At 33.6% G+C, this 20,359-nt stretch overlaps 1 protein-coding gene across 1 annotated transcript; it reads left to right on the forward strand.

The window, feature by feature from the left end:
* Positions 1-1,323: 1,323 nt before the first annotated feature.
* LOC128158921 (uncharacterized) lies at positions 1,324-19,118 on the forward strand. The gene is made up of 19 exons (XM_052821911.1): positions 1,324-1,458; positions 2,180-3,615; positions 4,034-4,195; positions 5,019-6,233; positions 6,618-7,111; positions 10,076-10,118; positions 10,776-10,860; positions 11,123-11,202; positions 11,461-11,552; positions 11,956-12,064; positions 12,513-12,583; positions 12,813-12,920; positions 13,469-13,584; positions 14,087-14,220; positions 14,417-14,485; positions 14,906-15,064; positions 15,511-15,597; positions 16,530-16,697; positions 18,082-19,118. Exons 2-19 carry the CDS (start codon positions 2,206-2,208, stop codon positions 18,184-18,186), a joined length of 4,707 nt encoding a protein of 1,568 aa, XP_052677871.1. The 5' UTR covers positions 1,324-1,458; positions 2,180-2,205; the 3' UTR covers positions 18,187-19,118.
* The last annotated feature ends 1,241 nt before the right edge of the window (positions 19,119-20,359 follow it).

A 20,359-nucleotide genomic window follows, 5' to 3' on the forward strand; every position in this document is an offset into this window, starting at 1 on the left:
AGTGAAAAATAGCACTACAATGATAGGTCTTTGACACAGAATAGATGGTTTTTCATTATCATCAGTGGATTTTTTTTTCACTCTGAGTAAACGTATACCTTAAATGTTTGTCTATTTGTACGCACAGTTATGAAAAGATGACATCACTATACATTTTTTTATTTGCGTTATAATTCGATTAGTCCAAAAGTTTTGTAACATCTGTTGTTGTGTTCATTATGTACTGGCCTTTGAAGCTACATGTTCCATGCAGTAAAGCAAGAATTTTAAAACTTTGACTTGATTTTACTTTTATAGTCACTACTTCTGTTCAACTTCATACTGTATTAAAATCATAATTAAATAATAGTTCAGACTATGAATATTTGTTTTATTTCTTCAAATTATCAATTTCCATGTCAAGTTTTAGCAAACATTTCAGGAAAATTATCCGATTTCTGTTTGGGGTCCTATATTTCCAAAAAATGAATGACATGTGACATGGATCAAAAATAAAATAAATGAACATTTTAGGTCCCCCTTTTTATATCCAAGTGGTTTTCGGATGATTGACATTGCTATTATTTCAGGTGCCAACCTCCTTAATAAAAATCAAGAAGCACGGTAACGTTCGACAAGATGACATTTCCAAGTATATGTATATACATTACTTTAGACATTACATGTATATATGTTTTTTTGATTATCGAGAAGGGGGGGGGGGGGGGGGGTTGTTGGTCCGACGGTTATTTGAATTTGCCGGGGTGGACTAAGTCTAAGGCATGTTTTTGGTAATTTCACAATGTAAATTTAAAGAAATTGAGTTAGCAGGTGTGTGAAGGGGGATGTCAGGCCCCTCCTCCCTGAAGCCCCCCCCCCCCCCCGGCAAAAAATAAAATAAAATAAAAAATGAAAATAAAACATGATCCGCGCATATGGTTCAGTAAAATAACTCTCCTATTTGGAAGAACTGCCTGACTGGGTTAAGTCATAGACTCTACCCTCGTATTTACATTTCAGTGTTGTCTATTTTCGAATAAATTCCAGTAGAATTTATTAAGATAAAGAAAAAAAAATACGTCGAGTATTTAGTATTCATTTGTACATGCATTGGTTATCAAAATATTTGAAGTTCGCAGATATGCAAGAATCTGATTTATATAGTCTTAAAGTATTTTGTATGAATGTTTTAATATGACATTTGATTTAAATCTTTTCAGTTTTTCATTAATACATATGCATCTTTTTATTCTTAATTTATCCAGGTCTGCAAGTAAAAATTGAAAATTTTATGTTTATTTTAACTATCCGAACGGGACGTCGTAGTAAAAAGAGGACGATTCCATTCGAACCAATCAAATCGTTCGTTACTTTCATGCAAGCGTCGGTCCGGCATGTGCCCGAACAAGAGAGAACAAATACCAAAATAATTTTTATATTTCATAACTTTTACAACTATGAATAGCTGAACAGAACTCGGTATGTATTCAAAGTATTTACACTCAATGCAAACGTAGTATTTTTAATTAATTTTGCAGTTTTTGCTAAATAATGAGAAAAAGTAAGTTGAGAGTAGGCCACCTTATATCATCAATAATTCAATAATATTAGGTAGTTTACTCAAAATATATCGTGATAATGGTACGAAATCGTTTTAAAAAAATATTTTTTAACTCGTATGCCATGATTTCCTAAAATGGAATGGATTAATTTTACTATCACGGATGCAATTTTTGCGTCAAATCAGGAACTTGGTTGCTGTGGCCTGTACACTTTATAACCGATCTAAGGTTAATGCTCACTGAAAACAGTAATGCATTGCGATTTTTTATTGATGCATCATAATACAAAACATATGGTGATTGTATTTGACTATTCTCCTTATTTCCAAGTATTTTATTAAATTTGCACAGATGCTTACATGAAATTTGCAGTTTTTATTCAATTTATAACAAAATGTAATACTGTAACTCATTTACTTGAAAACCAAATCTCAATAATGATATTGCAAGACACCAGAATAACTTACCTGATAATGAATTCATATAATTGTTAGCTTATCTAATTTCTGAACAAAAATTATAATGTTGAGATTCTTTTTATTGGTATGCACAGACTGTATTTAGGATGGTGTATCATAACTAATTCTACTGTAGTGTTAATTTTATTCCTTAGTAAATTTTCTTGTTTATTTTGGCAGAGAAAAGAGAATTGACATAAATCAAGATGCCAGGAATAAAAAGAAAAGGTTCACTGTTGCCTGTCACTGATAAGCCACCCAAGTTAAAGAAACAGAGCACAAGTGCCACAGTTGCCACAGCTAAAGGAAAGGTAGAGAAGAAGAAAAAGATTGTCCCGGTAGATTCATTAGACGCTCCGCCTAAATTAGAAAAAATATCAGCCATTGATTCTAGAAAGAAAGCATCTCCCGGGAAAAAGTCACCAGAAAAGAAATATAAGATGCCAAGATTTCCCACATTGAAACCCACCAAACGGAAAGATGATGTAGATGGAGATTTTTCTTTTTCCACACCATTATTTTATTCCAAATCCTCAGCTTCAACCAATTTTACCAAACTAAAAAAGGACCCCACCCTAAAGTTAAATGACAAGATAACTGAGAATGAATTGAATAACGACAAAGGAACAAACCTGGCCTCAGAGACTACAGAAATTTTGCCCCCTCAGTTGGAAATCGAGGTGGACCCCAGTCTGACTAGGGCTTCAGAGATAGAGAAGAAAATGCAAAAACTTCCATCCGGCTCAATTGTGGGCAAAATTACCAACTTAGAATTTGATGACCTGGTTTTACCTGTAGTTGCATCAGATATAGTTTATGAATTTTCTGATGAGAGTTCCACTTCAACATATGGAGCTTCTAAGATTACTTGTGGAAGTCTCCAGCCAAGAGCCTCAGCTTTTGAAGTTGCTGAATATTTTACTTCTGTGGATAACCAAGATAGTGAAAAAAAGATTGAAAAAGAACCATTACCAAAAATTGAAGAGGAAGCAAGTGAGAATACTGAGAAAGAACAAATTGATATAGATGAACAGGAAATGAATGAAAGTGAAATTAAAGACAGCAGTGATGAAGACAGTGACAAAAAGGCTGAGAGTAAGGAAGAAAATAAACCAGAGGCTAGTACCAGCACTAATGAAACTGCCTCCCCTGTGAAAACTCCTAGAAAAGTTCCTGGAGGCCTTCGCGAGATTGTCTTTTCATTTGACACTACAGGGTCCATGTATAGTTACATGGAAGAAGCAGGGGAGAGAATTAAGGATCTAGTCAACCGCTTACAGACCGATATGCCTGGGATTCGTCTAGCGTTCATGGCACACGGTGACTATTATGATCTCAGCCATGACAGATACCTGATCAAGTGGATCGATTTTGGTGCCAGTATTGAGGAAGTGGTGAAATTCTTTGAGAACCTGTCAATCACTCATGGAGGTGACGATGACGAGTGTTACGAACTTGTTCTGAGGAAGACTCGTGAGTCTCTATCTTGGACCCCTGGGAGTCAGAGAAGTCTAGTTTTGATAGGAGACTCCGACCCCCACGAACCAGGCTATAAATATGAACAATTTGTCAATGACATTGACTGGAGGGTAGAGACGGCTCTTCTGAAGGAGATGGTTTGTTACATTTAGACATTTTCTTGCTTTCTAAAGTTTTCATAGAAAAAATAGGGTTTTTTTGCTCAAAAGTTGGTGGGATTGATGGCAGAATGTTGTTAGGTACAAATTTGAACATGATGTACTGAAGACTTTCTACATAGTTTATAATAATTATAAAAAATTGTTAGATGTTTATGTATAAGGATAATAAGAATGTTGATTGGCTTTTGTATGGCCAAAAAAAATCAAAAGTTTCTCAGTCAATAAAAATGAAATTTTAAAAGAACAAAATGTGACAGACAGGTTTGATATTGCAAATGTCATAATGATACTCAATTTTTGAACTGCAAATAAGGTTTTTTTTAACAATTCTTCCCTGAGAAGCTTTACAAGAACTTTTTTGTTGAATTAACACATCTCTTGCTTTGTTTTGTAGGGAGTCAGGATCTACGGTTTACAGGTGGGATACAGATCAGACTTCTACAAACAGATCTCAAAAATAACTGGAGGTGCTCATCTGAGAATAGACAATGCTAGCTTTACTTATGAAACTCTGATGTCCATATGTTTACGAGAAGGCAGCTTGAAGTTACTAAAGGTGATTTATTGATGAATTACACGAGTTTATACAGATGGTTAATCATCTAAAGTCACTATCCAAAAAAACTAATCAGATTTAAGGACTAGATTTAACAACTTCCCATACAGGCTTGGTTCAGAATCACACTTCAGCCTATAATTTTGTTGCTACCAAAGTTCAAGCGGTAGTTTGGTTCCTTTTCACACTTTTAACACCCAAGGTGACCCCAGGAGTAAACAAAATCATGGAGAAGTTCATACTAGCAAGGACTGGGTTTATTTAAGTTTGTCCATATTTTTTTTATTAATGATTTTATATGCTAGAATGGTGGATAAAACAAACTACATGTATATATATACCAAGTTTGAGAAAAATTTAATTGACGTATAATAGACTGTTGGATTGGCTTAAAAAAATTGAAAAGTCAACCTGAGGTGATGTAATGTGGGATGATAGATGTTGTAAAGCTTAACATAGATGTGGGAGAAGAGAAGGTTTAGGAAAATGAAATTGCTTTACTTAGTATGTAAAGCACTCTTCTAATCATGGCTGCCTGATAACATTAGATTAAAACTCACATTTAACTTTTTGAAATCTAAACTCTGTGCATTTTGATAACATCAGCAGAAAAACCCAGCATCTTGCATGTAAACTTATTTCTTTTGTCATGCAGCCATGGCCAGGTGAGAGAAGAATGTAAATATTACTTGTATTTGCATTGATTCAATAACAAAACTTTGATGTGAATCGATATTCAGTAGATCTTGCTTGTTTAAACTACCGCTGTTGAGATTTAAGATTAATACTGATTTCATCACTTGCTTTTTCCTTGTTCTTGCAGAGTTACGAAAATGAAGTGCGAAAAGCCAAGAAAAATTCAGAGGAGGGGGGTATATTGGACTTGGAATTAGAGAGGTTATTTAGCTCACTGAAAAGTGTTGAGGACAACAAATCTACGAAAACAATGCTCAAGGAACAAAAACTAGCCCTCAAAGAAGAAAAGAAGGCCAAGAGAGCCCTGGAGATGGAGGCAAAAATGGAGGGAAGTGGAGGCGAAGGATCACCCACCAAAAAATTAAAGATCGATAAGTCCCCCCTTAAATCTTTGAACAAGTTCAAGAATGCAGCAACTGCTAAAATTTTGTCTAAAGCAAAAAGAACAATTATTGAGAAAAAATTAGCAAAGACTTCTCCTGTGAACAAAGGGTTAAAAAATGAAGATGGCCAAAAGGAGGAAACCACCAAATCAAAAGTCCCATCAAAAGTGAAAGTGAAAAAAGAAGAGGGCAAGGAAATCTCAAAAAAGACACTGCCAAAGTCTGTGAAGAAATCTTTGAAGTCTGGAAGTGGAACTCAAAACGGAAGTGGGAAAAAGAAACCAGGAAGGCCTCCTAAAGCTCAGAATGAAGGAGGAAAGAAGAAGCCTGGGAGACCTCCAAAAAGTCCTACAGTGGAAGAGAAAAAGAAACCTGGAAGACCTCCAAAAAGTCCTACAGTGGAAGAGAAAAAGAAACCTGGAAGACCTCCAAAAAGTCCAGCAGAGGAAGAGAAAAAGAAACCTGGTAGACCTTCCAAAGTTCAGAAGGAAGAGAAAAATGAAGAGAAGAAAAAACCTGGAAGACCTCCAAAGGGAGAACAGAAAAAGCCAGGCAGACCACCTAAAAACCCTACTCCTAGCAAAGAGGCTAAAGAAAATGCAAAAGATGACAAAGTAACAAATAAGAAAACTAGTGATGTGAAGTCCAAAAGAAATGAGAGCAAAGGAACAAAACCTGTGCAATCTACAAAACCTTCTCCAGCAGCTAAAAAATCACCAGGGAAAATCACCAAACCAAAGGTGTTGGCAAAAGTAGGCAATAAGAAGGCAGAACTCCTGAAAAAGTCAGCGAAAACCACCACAGCTAGTGCTGTTAAGAAACAAGAGAAAACTCAGGCATCCAAGAAAAGTGAGAAATCCAAACCTGCAAACAAAACCAAACTGGAGAGTAAGACTCCAAAAAAAGAAGCCAAGGAAGCTCAGCAGACTTCCAAGAAAAGTCCAAAAGCTTCACCAAAGGTAAAATTTTAGCTTGCATGTATTGTTTGCTTACACATCAAACTCTTACAATTTTATGAGGTGCTTTGATGAATCATTCTTTTTTGAAAGAAGCAAACCCTTCTTATTTACTGCAGGTAATTAATACAGTATCATAAAATACACTGTAATATTTATTTGTGGAGTAAATTGGGGAAATGGTAATGAGGAACATATGGTAAACATATTTCTGAAGTAAATTTTATTTACTGAAGCAAACTTTTTGAGCTAAAAGTTTATGCATTAAAATATACTATTTTATAAAATTCGTTGTGGCTTACATCTTCAAGTATTACACAATACAACTCTTATTGTGTAGAAGGGAATGTGTTTGAAGTTGGTTAATTGCTTGTAACTACTTTGTAGGTGTCAAAACCGGTCAAGAAACAACCGAGAGAGGCGGCCCCGGTGACAAAGTTTGTGATGGGACCGCTCAGTGTGTTATCCTGGGACAACTGGATGCCTCTAATCACCCACACCAAGCCGGACGTCAAAACGGAGGACTGGAAAAAGAAGCCCAGTGTCTCGCCTGGGTTCTGCAATGACAAGGTGTATAACAGCGAGACTCCGCAAGCGGTGTACGAGATCGCGGTGTCCCCTCCCGACAGCACCAAGCGGTATCCGGTGTTTTATGCCGTCGATGCTCTGTGGAGCTGCTTCTCTTCCGCATACATTAAGAAGGAGGTGGAGCGAGTTATAAAAGCAAAGGGCTCCATCAGTGTGAGGAAAGGGTCCATGGGCAAACCTAATGATGCTGTGTTTCAGAAGGCAGTGGATTTCATGAAGGTGAACTTTGACTATGCCTGGGACGGGCGAGGGGTGGATGTTAAGAAAGATGGGTTCATTATTGCTAAAGCATCGTAACGCTGGTTATTTTTCACTTGATGATGTATTTTTAGTGATTTCATGACAATCGGATTTATAACCTTCTTATGTTATATGTTGCATTTTCATTATGTTCATATGCTTGTCTGTGGAAAGCAATTTCATATGGTACACAACTTTTCAAGATGTAATGATCCATGATCAATGTACCTTTTTTTGATCATGTGGCGTATGAAAGCTGAAATCGGAGGTAAATTATTTTTGGTTTATCAACTGTTTGTCAAGTTTATATGGATAACCTACATCTATATGCTGTATGTGTGTGTAAACATGTAAGAATCACTAATAAACCAGATACCATTTTTTTATGAATTTGTACATTACTTTTTTCATTATTTATGCTAAATATTTTTTATTCACATAAACAGAGATGTGCATTTTTTATACATATATATGTGAATTGTTATTTATGATAAACACCATTTTGTATAGTTTTATTCAAATGATTTTTTTTAATGTAAATGGTATGTACAAAGATGTTGTGCTTGTTTTTTCCTTCTTTAATTTTTTTTTTGTACCTGACATTGCATCAAACGCCATTTATTGAATAGTAGGAAATAATTCGCAAAGCAGTTTTAAGGATCTAGTGAATAGACTTTAATATGAACATGATGAACAGTACATCTTCTTCCCCGAAAGTCATTTACATGTTGATATTGGATTTACTTTCATCTGTATGTTTTACAATGTGCGAATGCATGTCTGATTTGTTAAGGCTGGCAATTTTAATGTTACATGTATATGTACATGTAAGTAAATTGAGGTTTGAGCAACTGGTACTTTGGGTAGTTTGTTTCCATCGATGGGATTTCTGTTGATTATTTCTAGTATTATTTTCAAGTACATGGATGTACTTGTACATTGTCTTTTTTACATGTCAAAAGGTTTCTGAATTTAAACTGAGTATTGAATGAAATAGCTGTTTGTAATGTTCCAGATTGTTCAAGTTTAGTGTGGAATTGTGCCGTGGTTTACTCAAGAGGGTTCTTTTAATGTGTATTTTTGTTGATGAAATGTATCTTTAATTGAGTCACATGGGACTGCAAAGTATGATACGTGTACCTTGGAACATGTCTGTTAATTTTTCCTTGTGATGTTTGTTATTTCAAATGAATTTTTGTTCATGGTTTAAATTGATAGATATAAAGTAATTGCTTATTATTAAGATATGATTTATAATAATAAAAAAAATATAATTACATTAAATATGCAAAGTTCTTGTTTTATATTTTTGGGGTTTTTTTTAAGGGGTGGGGGGGTGTTCATGTCATTTGAAGTACACGAACCAAGTGTTTTATTAAAAAGCTGATCACATTGCTGGCATAAGGACTTATTATTGCATCAAGTTTATAGGGATATCATTAATAATGTTACAGATGTTTTAAATTATGGTTTGTATGAGTGATATATTGGATGAATGTTTCCTTAAAAAATGTCCATATATGCAAGGTTTTTATAGTAGGATTTAAATGAAATCGATCATATCGTTTTCTGAAAGAGTTGATTAGTTTGGCAATTGGATTTATGATAACATGGGTGCAAGTGTGGCAATTGAGTGACATTTTGGTAAAAAGGCATTTTAGATATGATAACAGGGTTACTATTTACAGCGAATTACAGAATACCGGTAGAGTTTTCAATAGCTTGTTGGATTGTTCAATAGGGTATTCAATTTGGTCAGCAAGGTATCACATTAGGTTAAAATCTAGGTCATGTGATTACTCAGGTATGACAGCGATGAAGTGAGTTAATCTAGTAAATACATGTATTTGCACATTTGGGCCTTTTTTGTTTCTCCCTGTTGTCCTACATTAGCTATAATAATAAAAATCTGAACTAATTAAGCAGTCACAGCAAAAACTACTATTAGTGCTGTATGTTGCACCAGGAATTGGGGAACCAAAATGTTTAATGATTTTTTGAAGGAAAAAAATATCTCCGTAATTCTTAAGGTTATGCTTTTCTCTTTTGTTTGTTTCTTCAGAAATGTTTTTTGAATTACATTTTTTGAAAAACAAAATTCAAATTACTCCAAGCAGAATTGATGCTCTATAGAATCCAGTGCTGTCCAGGTGAACATTCTTTTTAAAAGTCTATGAATAGAATAGCTAACAATAGGAGAGAGTGTTCTAGAGGTTTTCTTTGTGCCAAATAAATTGGTTGAGTGCAAAATAACAATCTACACTTGAGTAACCACAGGACCTAGATTTAAACCTGATGTGATACCTTGCTAACCAAATTGAATACCCTACTGAGCAATCCAACAAGATATTGAAAACTCTACCGGTATTCTGTAATTCGCTGTAAAATCCAGTCATCAGCTGTTTGTGAGTTACAAAATCAAGAAACCTATTAATTAAGGAGACTGGATTCATGGTTTTATGCCAGTAGGAGGTCGATTTCTAAAATGTAAAAAAAATGGTAATGAAAGTATGAATGTGATAAAGAATCCTTAATTTCCTAAGAAATTACCCCCCCCCCCCCCCAAAAAAAATGAAAGGAAGGTGATAGACTAATCCATGCTTCAGATGTGTGTGATCTACATATCCACTAAGAAAGGTTCCTCTATAAATATACGTCAGTAAAGACATAAAATCTAGCTAATTAAAAAGCTTTCGAAAATCAATGATAAGGTATGTTGGCGAAATCACAATCCGGAAATTTTTAATTTTACAACATTTGGTTTTTTAAATAAGATTTTCGCAGCACCGGAAGTTGTTAGCAGAATCGTTATATTTTATTTTTTATTTCGACAACAAAGTGTTGATGTTGGGTATTTTTTATCACAGCTTGGTATATGCAGGACATAAATTACCGAGTGTAAAAAAATGAATTAGACGAAAAGCAGCCGCATAGTCTCCGTTACGCAGTTAACTCCCTTTGGTAAACATACCCGCCACAGTTCGAATTTATGTGCATGACTGGACCTGAATCGATAGATCATTAAATTGTGTACACGGGATTACGATGGCCACTGTTTTGGTAGGTAGCTGTTACAGAAATGAAACATTCTTTAAATTCTTTTCTCCTTTAAGTGTTCATATATCGATAAATTATCGTTCCTGATTACTTGCTATTTCGTTGATCAATGCAATATTTATTCTAAAACTGCTTTATTAAGATAATCATAAAATAATGTATACTGACACTCTACGAGTCCTATTTTTAAGTGGAAGGTGTCTATTATTGTTGTGAAATTAAGATGTCCTTAATTTAGAATACTTAACTTGAGACAATATGGTAAATTACAGTACACTAGCAATATATTTGTGATAGGATAATGAAAGTAATATGTGTAGAAAAAGTTCAGTACTGCCAAGCTCCTACTAGCACTACCTAGTGGGTTAACCCTTTACCTCAGTTGTTTTTTTAAACTGAAGGATTGTGGGTTCGAGCCTACCTCACTTGTGGTCATTCCTCTTATACCCTCTACATCAGCACCCAACAAAATAACTCCATGTGGAGCGAAATGAAAAGCCTTATATGGTATTTCTAATCTCAAAGACAAAAGAGAAGGGGGAAGAGTGTGATAGTGTGTTTAAATAAGCTCAGTACTACCACAGACCACAGTCTGTTGCACATTCAAGAAAAAATACCTTAATGAAAGTATTATCAGTTGTGATTTGATTTCTGTCTCAGGAGGATCCATCCTTAGAGCGGCATTTCAAGGGACACAGAGATACAGTATGCAGTCTAGACTTCAATCCCAACATGAAGCAGCTTGGTAAGATGTTGCTTAAACTCAGTCAATTCAATTATCCTGATTATGTCATTAATCAGTTGGTTGAAATTAGAAAAGTGATTTAGGGGAGGGGTTGTTTTCCAAAATGTTTACCCAGTACTACTTGTAAACCTCTGCGCTTTCTCATAAATCTTCATTTAATATACTGTCTATAACATTATTAAAAAAAAATAAACATTTGCTAAACATGCTTAACATACTTACACATGTCTTATAAATAAATTTAATACTTGGTTTCTTTCAGCTTCTGTGTCCATGGACTCTTGCCTAATGGTGTGGAATTTCAAACCGCAGATGCGTGCATACAGATTTGTTGGACACAAGGTAAACTTTTGATACGTCTCCTAAACGACAGGTTTTATCATACCATGTTTAGAAATCTGCCCAATTAATTATTTAACACATACGTTATCACCATGCAAACAGACAAATACGCTTTCCACTTGTATTAAAGATGCTCTATTTTTCATTTGCTCTCAAACCAAAAAAAAGAGCAAAAAGCAATTCATAAAATCCCAGAAAGCAAGTAAAAATATTGATGCAGTAGGTTTATGCAAATCATTTATGGCTGATCTTCTGTAGGATGCAGTAATGGACGTCAAGTTTTCACCCTCGGGACACCTGGTAGCTTCAGCATCACGAGATAAAACAGTCCGGCTCTGGATTCCTACAGTGTATGTAGAAGTTTTAGAATGTTTGAAAGAAAAAAAAAAGAAATACTGTAGATTCCTTATTTTACGCAAGTACTTGCTTCCGTGATTCTGCTGTTTTCCATCAAATTGCGAGAAAATAAAATTAGAATTAGGAATCTACAGTACTGGCATTGCAATCTATGCCTGGATAATGTCCCTAGGAAATTCTGTAATTATCATAAAAAAAACAAGTGACACATGCATTGAATACAATTGAATACAATTACTACAAGTATAAAGATGTTAGTATACATTTTACTTACATTGAATATATATATGTAAAATTTAATGATCAGAGTTTAAAAAAAAAAAAAATTTGATTACCGTATGTAGTAATTAAAATTAAGTCTCTATCTAAAATTGAATAGATTATTTTTTTTTTTAGGAAAGGAGAGTCCACAGTATTCAAGGCCCACACTGCAACTGTCAGGAGTGTAGACTTTACTTATGATGGACAGACGTTAATTACTGCTTCTGATGACAAAACAATTAAGGTACAAGGTTTTTTTTTAATTGATTCTGTATACAGTGTTATTTTCGTACCATGTAATTTTAGCCCTTCTACTCTAGCAACAGGTTTCGCCCCGTCTTGAATTCGCCCAGACACAGTTTTGTTCAAAGAAAAATAATTTGAGACTTTGAGATTTGCCCAGTCTTAAATTTGCCCGCTGACAACAAGGGCGAAAGGGGCAAAAATAAAATGGGGGTGATAATTTCCCTGTTTACAGTAATATGTGTTGCTGTAATGAAGACAGTATGATACAGTATACTTGTGATTCTTTTAATATCACAGGAAATAAAAGTTTTGAAATTAAAAAAAAATCTTTTTACAAAGTGAACAATTAAGATATTTCATTTGTAGTTTATTTACACCTGTCACATTTAAAACTCGAAGTATGTTATTATTATAGGCTTCTTTAATTTGATGATTGAATTTTTCAGTTGTGGACTTGTCATAGGCAAAAATTTCTGTATTCCCTAAATCAACACAGCAACTGGGTCCGGAGTGCCAAGTAAGTGTAAACAAAGATTACTTACCTGGGCATAAAAAAAGAAAAACTAAAATAGTTTGTAATCCTCTTCATCCTGAATTACACAAACATGTAATAGCTAGGTTTCTCTAAGCACTTGCACTGTTTATTCAAAATTAACTCAACTCATATTTTTAAATTTAAGGCAACTGAAACTCCTAAAAAACTAATTGGTCAAAAGTTTATCAGAATTCTTACTTTCATTTGTTAGATTTTCACCTGATGGCCGTTTGATTGTGTCGGGTAGTGATGATAAAACAGTGAAAATCTGGGACAGGAACAGCAAAGAGTGTATCCACACATTCTATGAACATGGAGGGTAAAGATAGAGTTTTATAAACACATTCAGATGGGAAATTCCATGCATATCTCTGCAGCTATGATTCATAACATTAGCCCTTTTCTTTTTATCATTTTGTACATTACATGCGTGAATTTGAATTGTTGAAGGAATGTGTGTAATGTTATACAGTTTGATGTTATAATGAATGCAGCCTGTTTTTAAAATATTTACATTTGCAAATATGTTTCCTTTTTCATGTATAAACCAATAGAAAAGCGAAAAATGTTTCAATTCTGTATGAACTTTTTCATGACATCACAGTGATCATAGCACGTGCTTATCGCTTGTTGCTTGGGTTATTGTAAACATAAAATCTTGGTAATCTTAACAATGCTGAACAATTAGCCCTTTTAAAACGTAAATATAAGTAATAAACAGCACTGTTAAAAAGTTTATATCCAGGTGGACTTTTTAACTTGCTGCTTATTTCTTGAGTAAGGTATCACAGACTTTGTTCACAGGTAAATGATTTTCATGATGACTTTCTTGTTACTTACTTTATATTCCCCTTTTTACGTGTTTAGGTTCGTAAATCATGTAGAATTTCACCCCAGTGGAACCTGTATCGCCTCAGCGGGAACTGACAGCACGGTCAAAGTGTGGGATATTAGGATGAACAAATTATTACAACATTACACAGGTAAATACAAAGGTTTTAAAAGATCTTGAGTGATGTCAAAATAGACCTTAAATCACCTTTGTCAAACTTTGCAGATGTCATACAATACAGACTTGTATAATTTTCTTTCTGTAGAGGATTTTTAAATTTTTTTTTAATGAAATTTACTTGTTCCTGGCACTTTTATTGTCAACTTTTTTTCATCAATAGTGCTTATGTAATACACCAGATTTCAGATGTTTATAAACTTCGCATTAATCATACTGATGTTTACCAGTACTGTGGAATCATTAATTTTCGTGGGGGCAAATTTTCGTGGATTGCTAAAATTTTACAGATTCTTGGGGATGTAATTTCGTGTATTCTCTTAAACCTACAGAGGCAATTTAACTTTATTACCCTAATTTATTTATTTCGTGGAGGATGTTAATTCGTGGATGAAAGGTATCCACGAATTCCACGAAAATTGAGCCACCACGAAATCTAATGATTCCACAGTAATTGATTCTGTTGTAATCATCAGCCCATAGTGCAGCAGTCAACAGCCTGTCCTTCCATGCCAGTGGTAACTACCTGATCTCTGGATCAGACGACTCAACACTCAAGGTGTTTGACTTGTTAGAGGGAAGGCTGTTTTATACACTCCATGGACATCAGGTATTGTATAATTAACATGAGAGAGAGAGAGAGAGAGAGAGAGAGAGAGAGAGAGAGAGAGAGAGAGAGAGCACTTTATTTGACTGTGAATGAGATTAGCTACATTTGCTAATTGCTTTTGATGTTTGTGTTACATATCTAATTTCAGCAGAATATTGTTTTGTATAATTGTTCAATGTTGATATTTCTTTCAAAGGGACCATGTACAGCAGTGGCCTTTTCCAAATCTGGTGAATATTTTGCCTCAGGAGGATCAGATGAACAGGTGTGTATGTTTAATTTGTATTAGTTAAATTAAGAAACAGTAAGTATATGCTTATCTCTTGCACATACTGGTACACATGTGAATTGTTTGTGTATATGGAGGATATAAATCCATACACTACTTGTACCCTGGGTTAAGCAATGGAAATGGAAGCTGTAAATTAAAAAAAAATCATGTAGATCACCAATAACACTGGTATTAATGGAACAGAGCTAAAAGAAGTCATTCTTCTTCCATAATTATAGATACTAAGTGTATCAGCATTCAAGATTGAAAAAAATTTGTTGTGCATAAAGATTATGGTAATTGTATTTGGTGACTTACTGTTGCATGTATATGATAAGAAGAAAGTTGATATTCATGGTTGGTTTGTTGTGATTCCCTGACAATCTGATAACTGATGGATGATCTCCTCTACAGGTGCTGGTCTGGAAGACAAACTTTGATCAGCTGGATTTCTCAGAGGTTCTCCAGTCTCACAAAAACCGACAGGAAGAGCCAACGCCCTCAGAACCCACTGTCTCTGACATCCCACCCAGGGTCACACGGAAACCGACCAAACCAAAGTCTCCCCGAGGGGTCAGTACAGACATTGAACTTATTCCCTTCTTTTTGTTATATTTTTAAGGTTGTTTTAGTTCATCTGTTATTTTTATTTTATAAATCTTCAGTCCAATGTACCAGTAAACATTTATGGTCTTAGGAGAGATATCATCTTTTTTTTTTTTTTAAATAAAATTAATGTAACAGTTGTACAGTTCTAAGACGCATAGATGAAACCTTTATTTCTAAATTAATTGTAACTATAGCATGAAATTTGATGAAAAAAAAAATAATTGTGCATATAAATGTAAACATTTTAAAATTTGCCACATAATGTAAATGAATCATTAAATGATTTCTACTCTCTCTAAATTTCAAAAATGAATATTATTTTCTTTATATAAACTTGGTAGAAAACATGTTAACAGTCTAAGAACATAAATAGGGTAATAGAAATGTCAAAGGGCAAAATTTTTTTCCAGTATGACGCGAGAACGGAGCTTAAAAACATGGATGATGAATCAGTTCCCGTTACGGATGTGGGGCCTGCTATGTTTTCATCAGAGCAGGTAGCTGCATTAGACTTAGATACCTGACATGTACTGTAAAATTATGAAATGTTAGATTTAGTTTTCATTTCTATTTACTAGTACATGTACTTGTAGTGTAGGTTTTACATTAGAGAGGTTAAGCATTTAAACGTGTATGTGTACTATTACATGTTACTGGGAAAATCCCCTAATGCTTTAGGTACATGTATTACATAATGATTTCCGCATACCACATACCTGTACAAGTTGTACAAAACATGTAGAATCAAAATTACCGGGAGGTAAAGACTTGTAGCATCTTCTGATAAAAATATAGACTAGATTATATCAGATGTTATTTTAAGTAAAGCAGATGATAAATTAAGGATGATCATGCTTTTGGTTTTTAAAATCAAAGAATTATTCCATAAACAGTGAGAGAAAGCTGAAAATGTTGAATATAATTGTTTTACACGTACGCTTACATCCACATTTTACTAAACATAACCGTACGTGTAAACATACTTCTTAGTTCTAGCCCCACACGTACCAGTAGACATACACATTTAATCATTAACCTCTCTATTATGTTAGTATGATTTTACATGTGATTGACTTTTTTGGTACCGAGCCAACAGGTAGACATGTTTTTGATAGCCTAAAAGGCATATTTTGTCTTTTGTGTGTTAATCAATTTGTCTTTTATGTTTTAAATATTCTCCAAAAATGATTGAATGTTTTGTATTTATTCGGATTTGGAAAAAAAAAAAAATTTTAAATTAATTTAATAATTACATGTACCAGTAGAGAGAGAGAGAGAGAGAGAGAGAGAGAGAGAGAGAGAGAGAGAGAGAGAGAGAGAGAGAGAAAGGCTCTAATTTTTACCTTAATAAAAAAAATCTTTCTGCTACTATTATGAACAAGGAATGTATATGTAAGCATGTAATTCACTATTCATTCATCTCTTCCAGAATGGTGTTACCTTTGAAATGGATATGATGGGATCAGAGCCAGAGCCCACAATACGCACCACAAAGGACCGCCCAGCTACCACCCAGCAATTGGAACCACAATCCTTACCCCCACAGCTTGGAAAAACGCTGGAGCAGATAGTGGGACAACTGGATGTACTAACACAGGTATTAAATTGTTATTGTACATGTAATAGCTGTAAATGTAATAGCCTGACATTACTGTAAACTTTTGATACAAAACAACAAGAAATTTTATGCATTCTCAACCATATTTTGTGAGTAATATGATAAAAAAGATGTAAAAATAAACAATAGAATGTTATCTTTTTTGGTTCATAGGAAAATAATGGTTAAGATCACTGCAGAAAAAAATGGTATAGCCTGCTCACATGAGTTATGTATTTTTTCTGCATTGCCTGCATCTGTTATACTCCTACGAACTACAAAAAGAGTATTTAGCAAATTCTAAGTTTTTCCTATATTAAGAGTCCAACTAAAATTCAAAAACCTGTTTTTCTACAAAGGAAGAAAACCCAAAATCAGCAGAAAAAAGAGTTATTATTTAGTTCATTAAAAATCAAAGAACTGAAGTACTGTCTGGAGCCAATTTAATTGATTATTATCAATTTTAAAATCAACGATATGTTATGCAAATTTTTGTTACGTGAATTCTCGAACTTTTCTGACAAAAATTTCGAGAAAACCCCATATGAATCATGTTGTGTAATATTTAAAGATAGAATTAATTCCATCAAACTGTGTATCAGTAATCGAAATGTTTCTAAAAATTGTACACGTCTGGATCCAAGCAATATTGAACTCTAGTCTCGTTCAACCAGACGCTCGGCTGTCACCGTTAATCTCCGACTGCCAAGAGAGCCTCTCTGCTTGTTGGAGATTTAAGGAGACAGCCGAGCGTCTGGTTGAACGAGACTATATTGAACTCTATGAACTCTAGGAATACATGCAACTACAAAAAAACAATTGAATTGTTCGTACTATATAAAATCTTACTATTTTCAAGGTATTTATAGATACTTTTCTTTTGAAAAACAATGGTACAGCATACAGTACACCGAATTTATCTACTATTTTCAAGATCTACGTCTTGTCAGTGGTGATGATTTGTGCTTAGGTCCAAACACTGTTTCACTTACGGTTTGCCAGAGTAACTGCATAGGAGAGTTGATTAAAATCAACTCCCAAAATTTTTTGTCAATATACAAGTATTTTCTTCATATAGTAGCAAAAATGAACGCATAAAAATCCCAATCTTTGGCAGATATGGTAAAACAGAGCAAATTTAAAACCCTAGTAATGTCCATGTATTTTATAATGTGAAGAGTACATTTACATTTTTTTTGTACTTGTATGTATGTGATTTTTAATTTTCATGCTTCAAAACCAATCTGTCTGTTGAGGCTTATCATAGAAAAGTAGTTAAAATAGCCTTAATTGTTTAAATATCACAATGGTACTTAGTTTTTCAGCAATCATTAATTCAAAATGCTAGATGAGAGGAGTTTAACCAATATGATTATATTTTCAGACTGTTTCCTTATTGGAGCAAAGATTGACAATGACTGAAAATAAACTTCGAGAGTGTCTTGACAACCAGCAAAGATTGACACTTCAGGTCCGCCCCTCCGACTGATTGCAGCTCATCGAAGACCTGGTCATCCATGGTCCTCTTTTATTTATTTAGTTTACAGAAAGAAACGCTTATCTCAAGTGCATGAATGAACAATTTATTGGAGAAGAACATTAAAGATGGCCAGTTGTGATCGGAGAATCAATTTTTCTTTACTTGTTGGCAACATTAACTCTCTTTGCATTTATTTATAAATGCTGATATTTTGAGTTGAAAAATGATGACAAAGCTTGTATGAGGATTTTTATGTTACTCGCATTAAATGAATTTCATTAAAAAGATCTGATGTACATGTGAACACTTTAGAAGAATTCCGTCCATTTGAATCTCTGTTGTTCGTACGACTTTTTAATTTGGATATTTTTAAAAATACCCAGTATTTGATATTTGTTTTATTTTTAATTTTTAATTTTCAATATGACAAAAGCTCAGTTAATTTTTCTCCTCATTTGTTCATTAGTTTTACTGAATGTAATACATAAGAGTACATTTATATCAAATGTCAAATTGATATTAACATTGTACATGTACAGCAATAAAATGCTTTTATCACAAGATAAATGCCTGTCATTATAAATACTGACATTTATAGGTAATACATAATTTACAAACAATTTTTAAGAGTCTTACTAAAATTTTTAATATTTTGAAAATTTTGTTTTTAGTTCTCGAATTGTAATAGACTTAAAATTTAATTGTTTTGACAATTTGCAGGAAGTCACAGAGCCATTCATATACTTGATACATCAAAACCAAGCAGATCTTTTTAGAATAAGACAAAGATTTTGTCAGTTCTTCAAGTTCTCTACATATTCATGTATAGCGGAACACACGAGATTGGTTGTCAATTCACAGATAATAGAAAATGTAACAAGAACTTTTGTATGTAGTTATGTTGATATTTATTAATTTGTAAATAAAGATATATGCAATTATTGATGTTATTTTTGTCAATCCTTGTGTATTATGTTCTACACAACCAGAGAGAGAGAGAGAGAGAGGGAGAGTTTCTAATATAGTATGGAAGCAGACTAATTCTAATTAAGTTCGTTTATTTAAGTGATTAAATTGGGCATATTGTAATCTAGACAAAAAGAAATAACTTAAAGAGAGTTTTCAAGACAGGGAAAAAAAACCCATATACAACAAAACTTACTGAAATTCATGACCGTATTCTACAGAGCAATACCATATTTCAATTTTTGTTTATTGAATAGATGTAAAGTGGACACCTGATGAAAATGAAAGTACAGAGAAAAAACATTAGAATATTTTTTTACCCTAAGCAAAGTGGAAACTAATACTATGAAGCTTGATAAGTCAAATTCAGCTTAGAACACTTTAATCAGATTATATATAGTCTAAATCTAAAACTTATTTTTTGCCACTATATTCCTACTTTAGTTTTATTCAAAGCTCTTCTGCATTGTTACTTCTTGTTTAGTTTATTATAACTTAATTAATAACCTTTGGAAGTGCATTCCAGATTCAGTAGTTTGATAAATAATTGCTTTTATAATTAAAAAAATACAACAAAATCTTTCCATCTTTTGAATTGCAAGTAATTATTTTAATAAGTCTGTTTTTCCTTCGCTTTGCGCTGATCATTCGCCGCTGAAATGTAGACATTACCTCACTAATTCGTCACCAGTGTATCTCTAACCTTGCAGGACACGGTGGCATGTTTTCTTTGGTGCCATTTTCGATATACTGTTATGTGTATTCTATTGGAGGTGATGACAGGCATAACTTTCATTAATACGGACTATGTATAACGTCCACTTCTCTCGAGGATGTACAATAAAGTTAAAATTTTCTGTGTTTTGAAAGCAGCTTCATTCAAGCAAATCGTTGCATACCATAAAATATACTCAACCTAAAACTCCTTGTCGACTCTTTTCTTTGCAATAAAATAATTGATCAGAAAGGTTATCTATGATGACAATCACCAAGGAATGGAAATGCATTTAGGTCTTGATGGGCACGTAACACTAAAGTGGGGAATGGAATCGGAACTATTTCAATTAAACCAACTATTATATATATAATATCATACATTTTTTTCACTCTCTTTATGCCTAAGAGTGAAGCGCAATTGAAAAATAAAATTGTGATGCCACTGCTCTGGAAGTGACGAGTTCGATTCCTGCTGGATCTTTTACAATTTACAAGTTTA

The sequence above is a fragment of the Crassostrea angulata genome, chromosome 8, assembly GCF_025612915.1.
Source record: "Crassostrea angulata isolate pt1a10 chromosome 8, ASM2561291v2, whole genome shotgun sequence".
Taxonomy (NCBI): domain Eukaryota; kingdom Metazoa; phylum Mollusca; class Bivalvia; order Ostreida; family Ostreidae; genus Magallana; species Magallana angulata.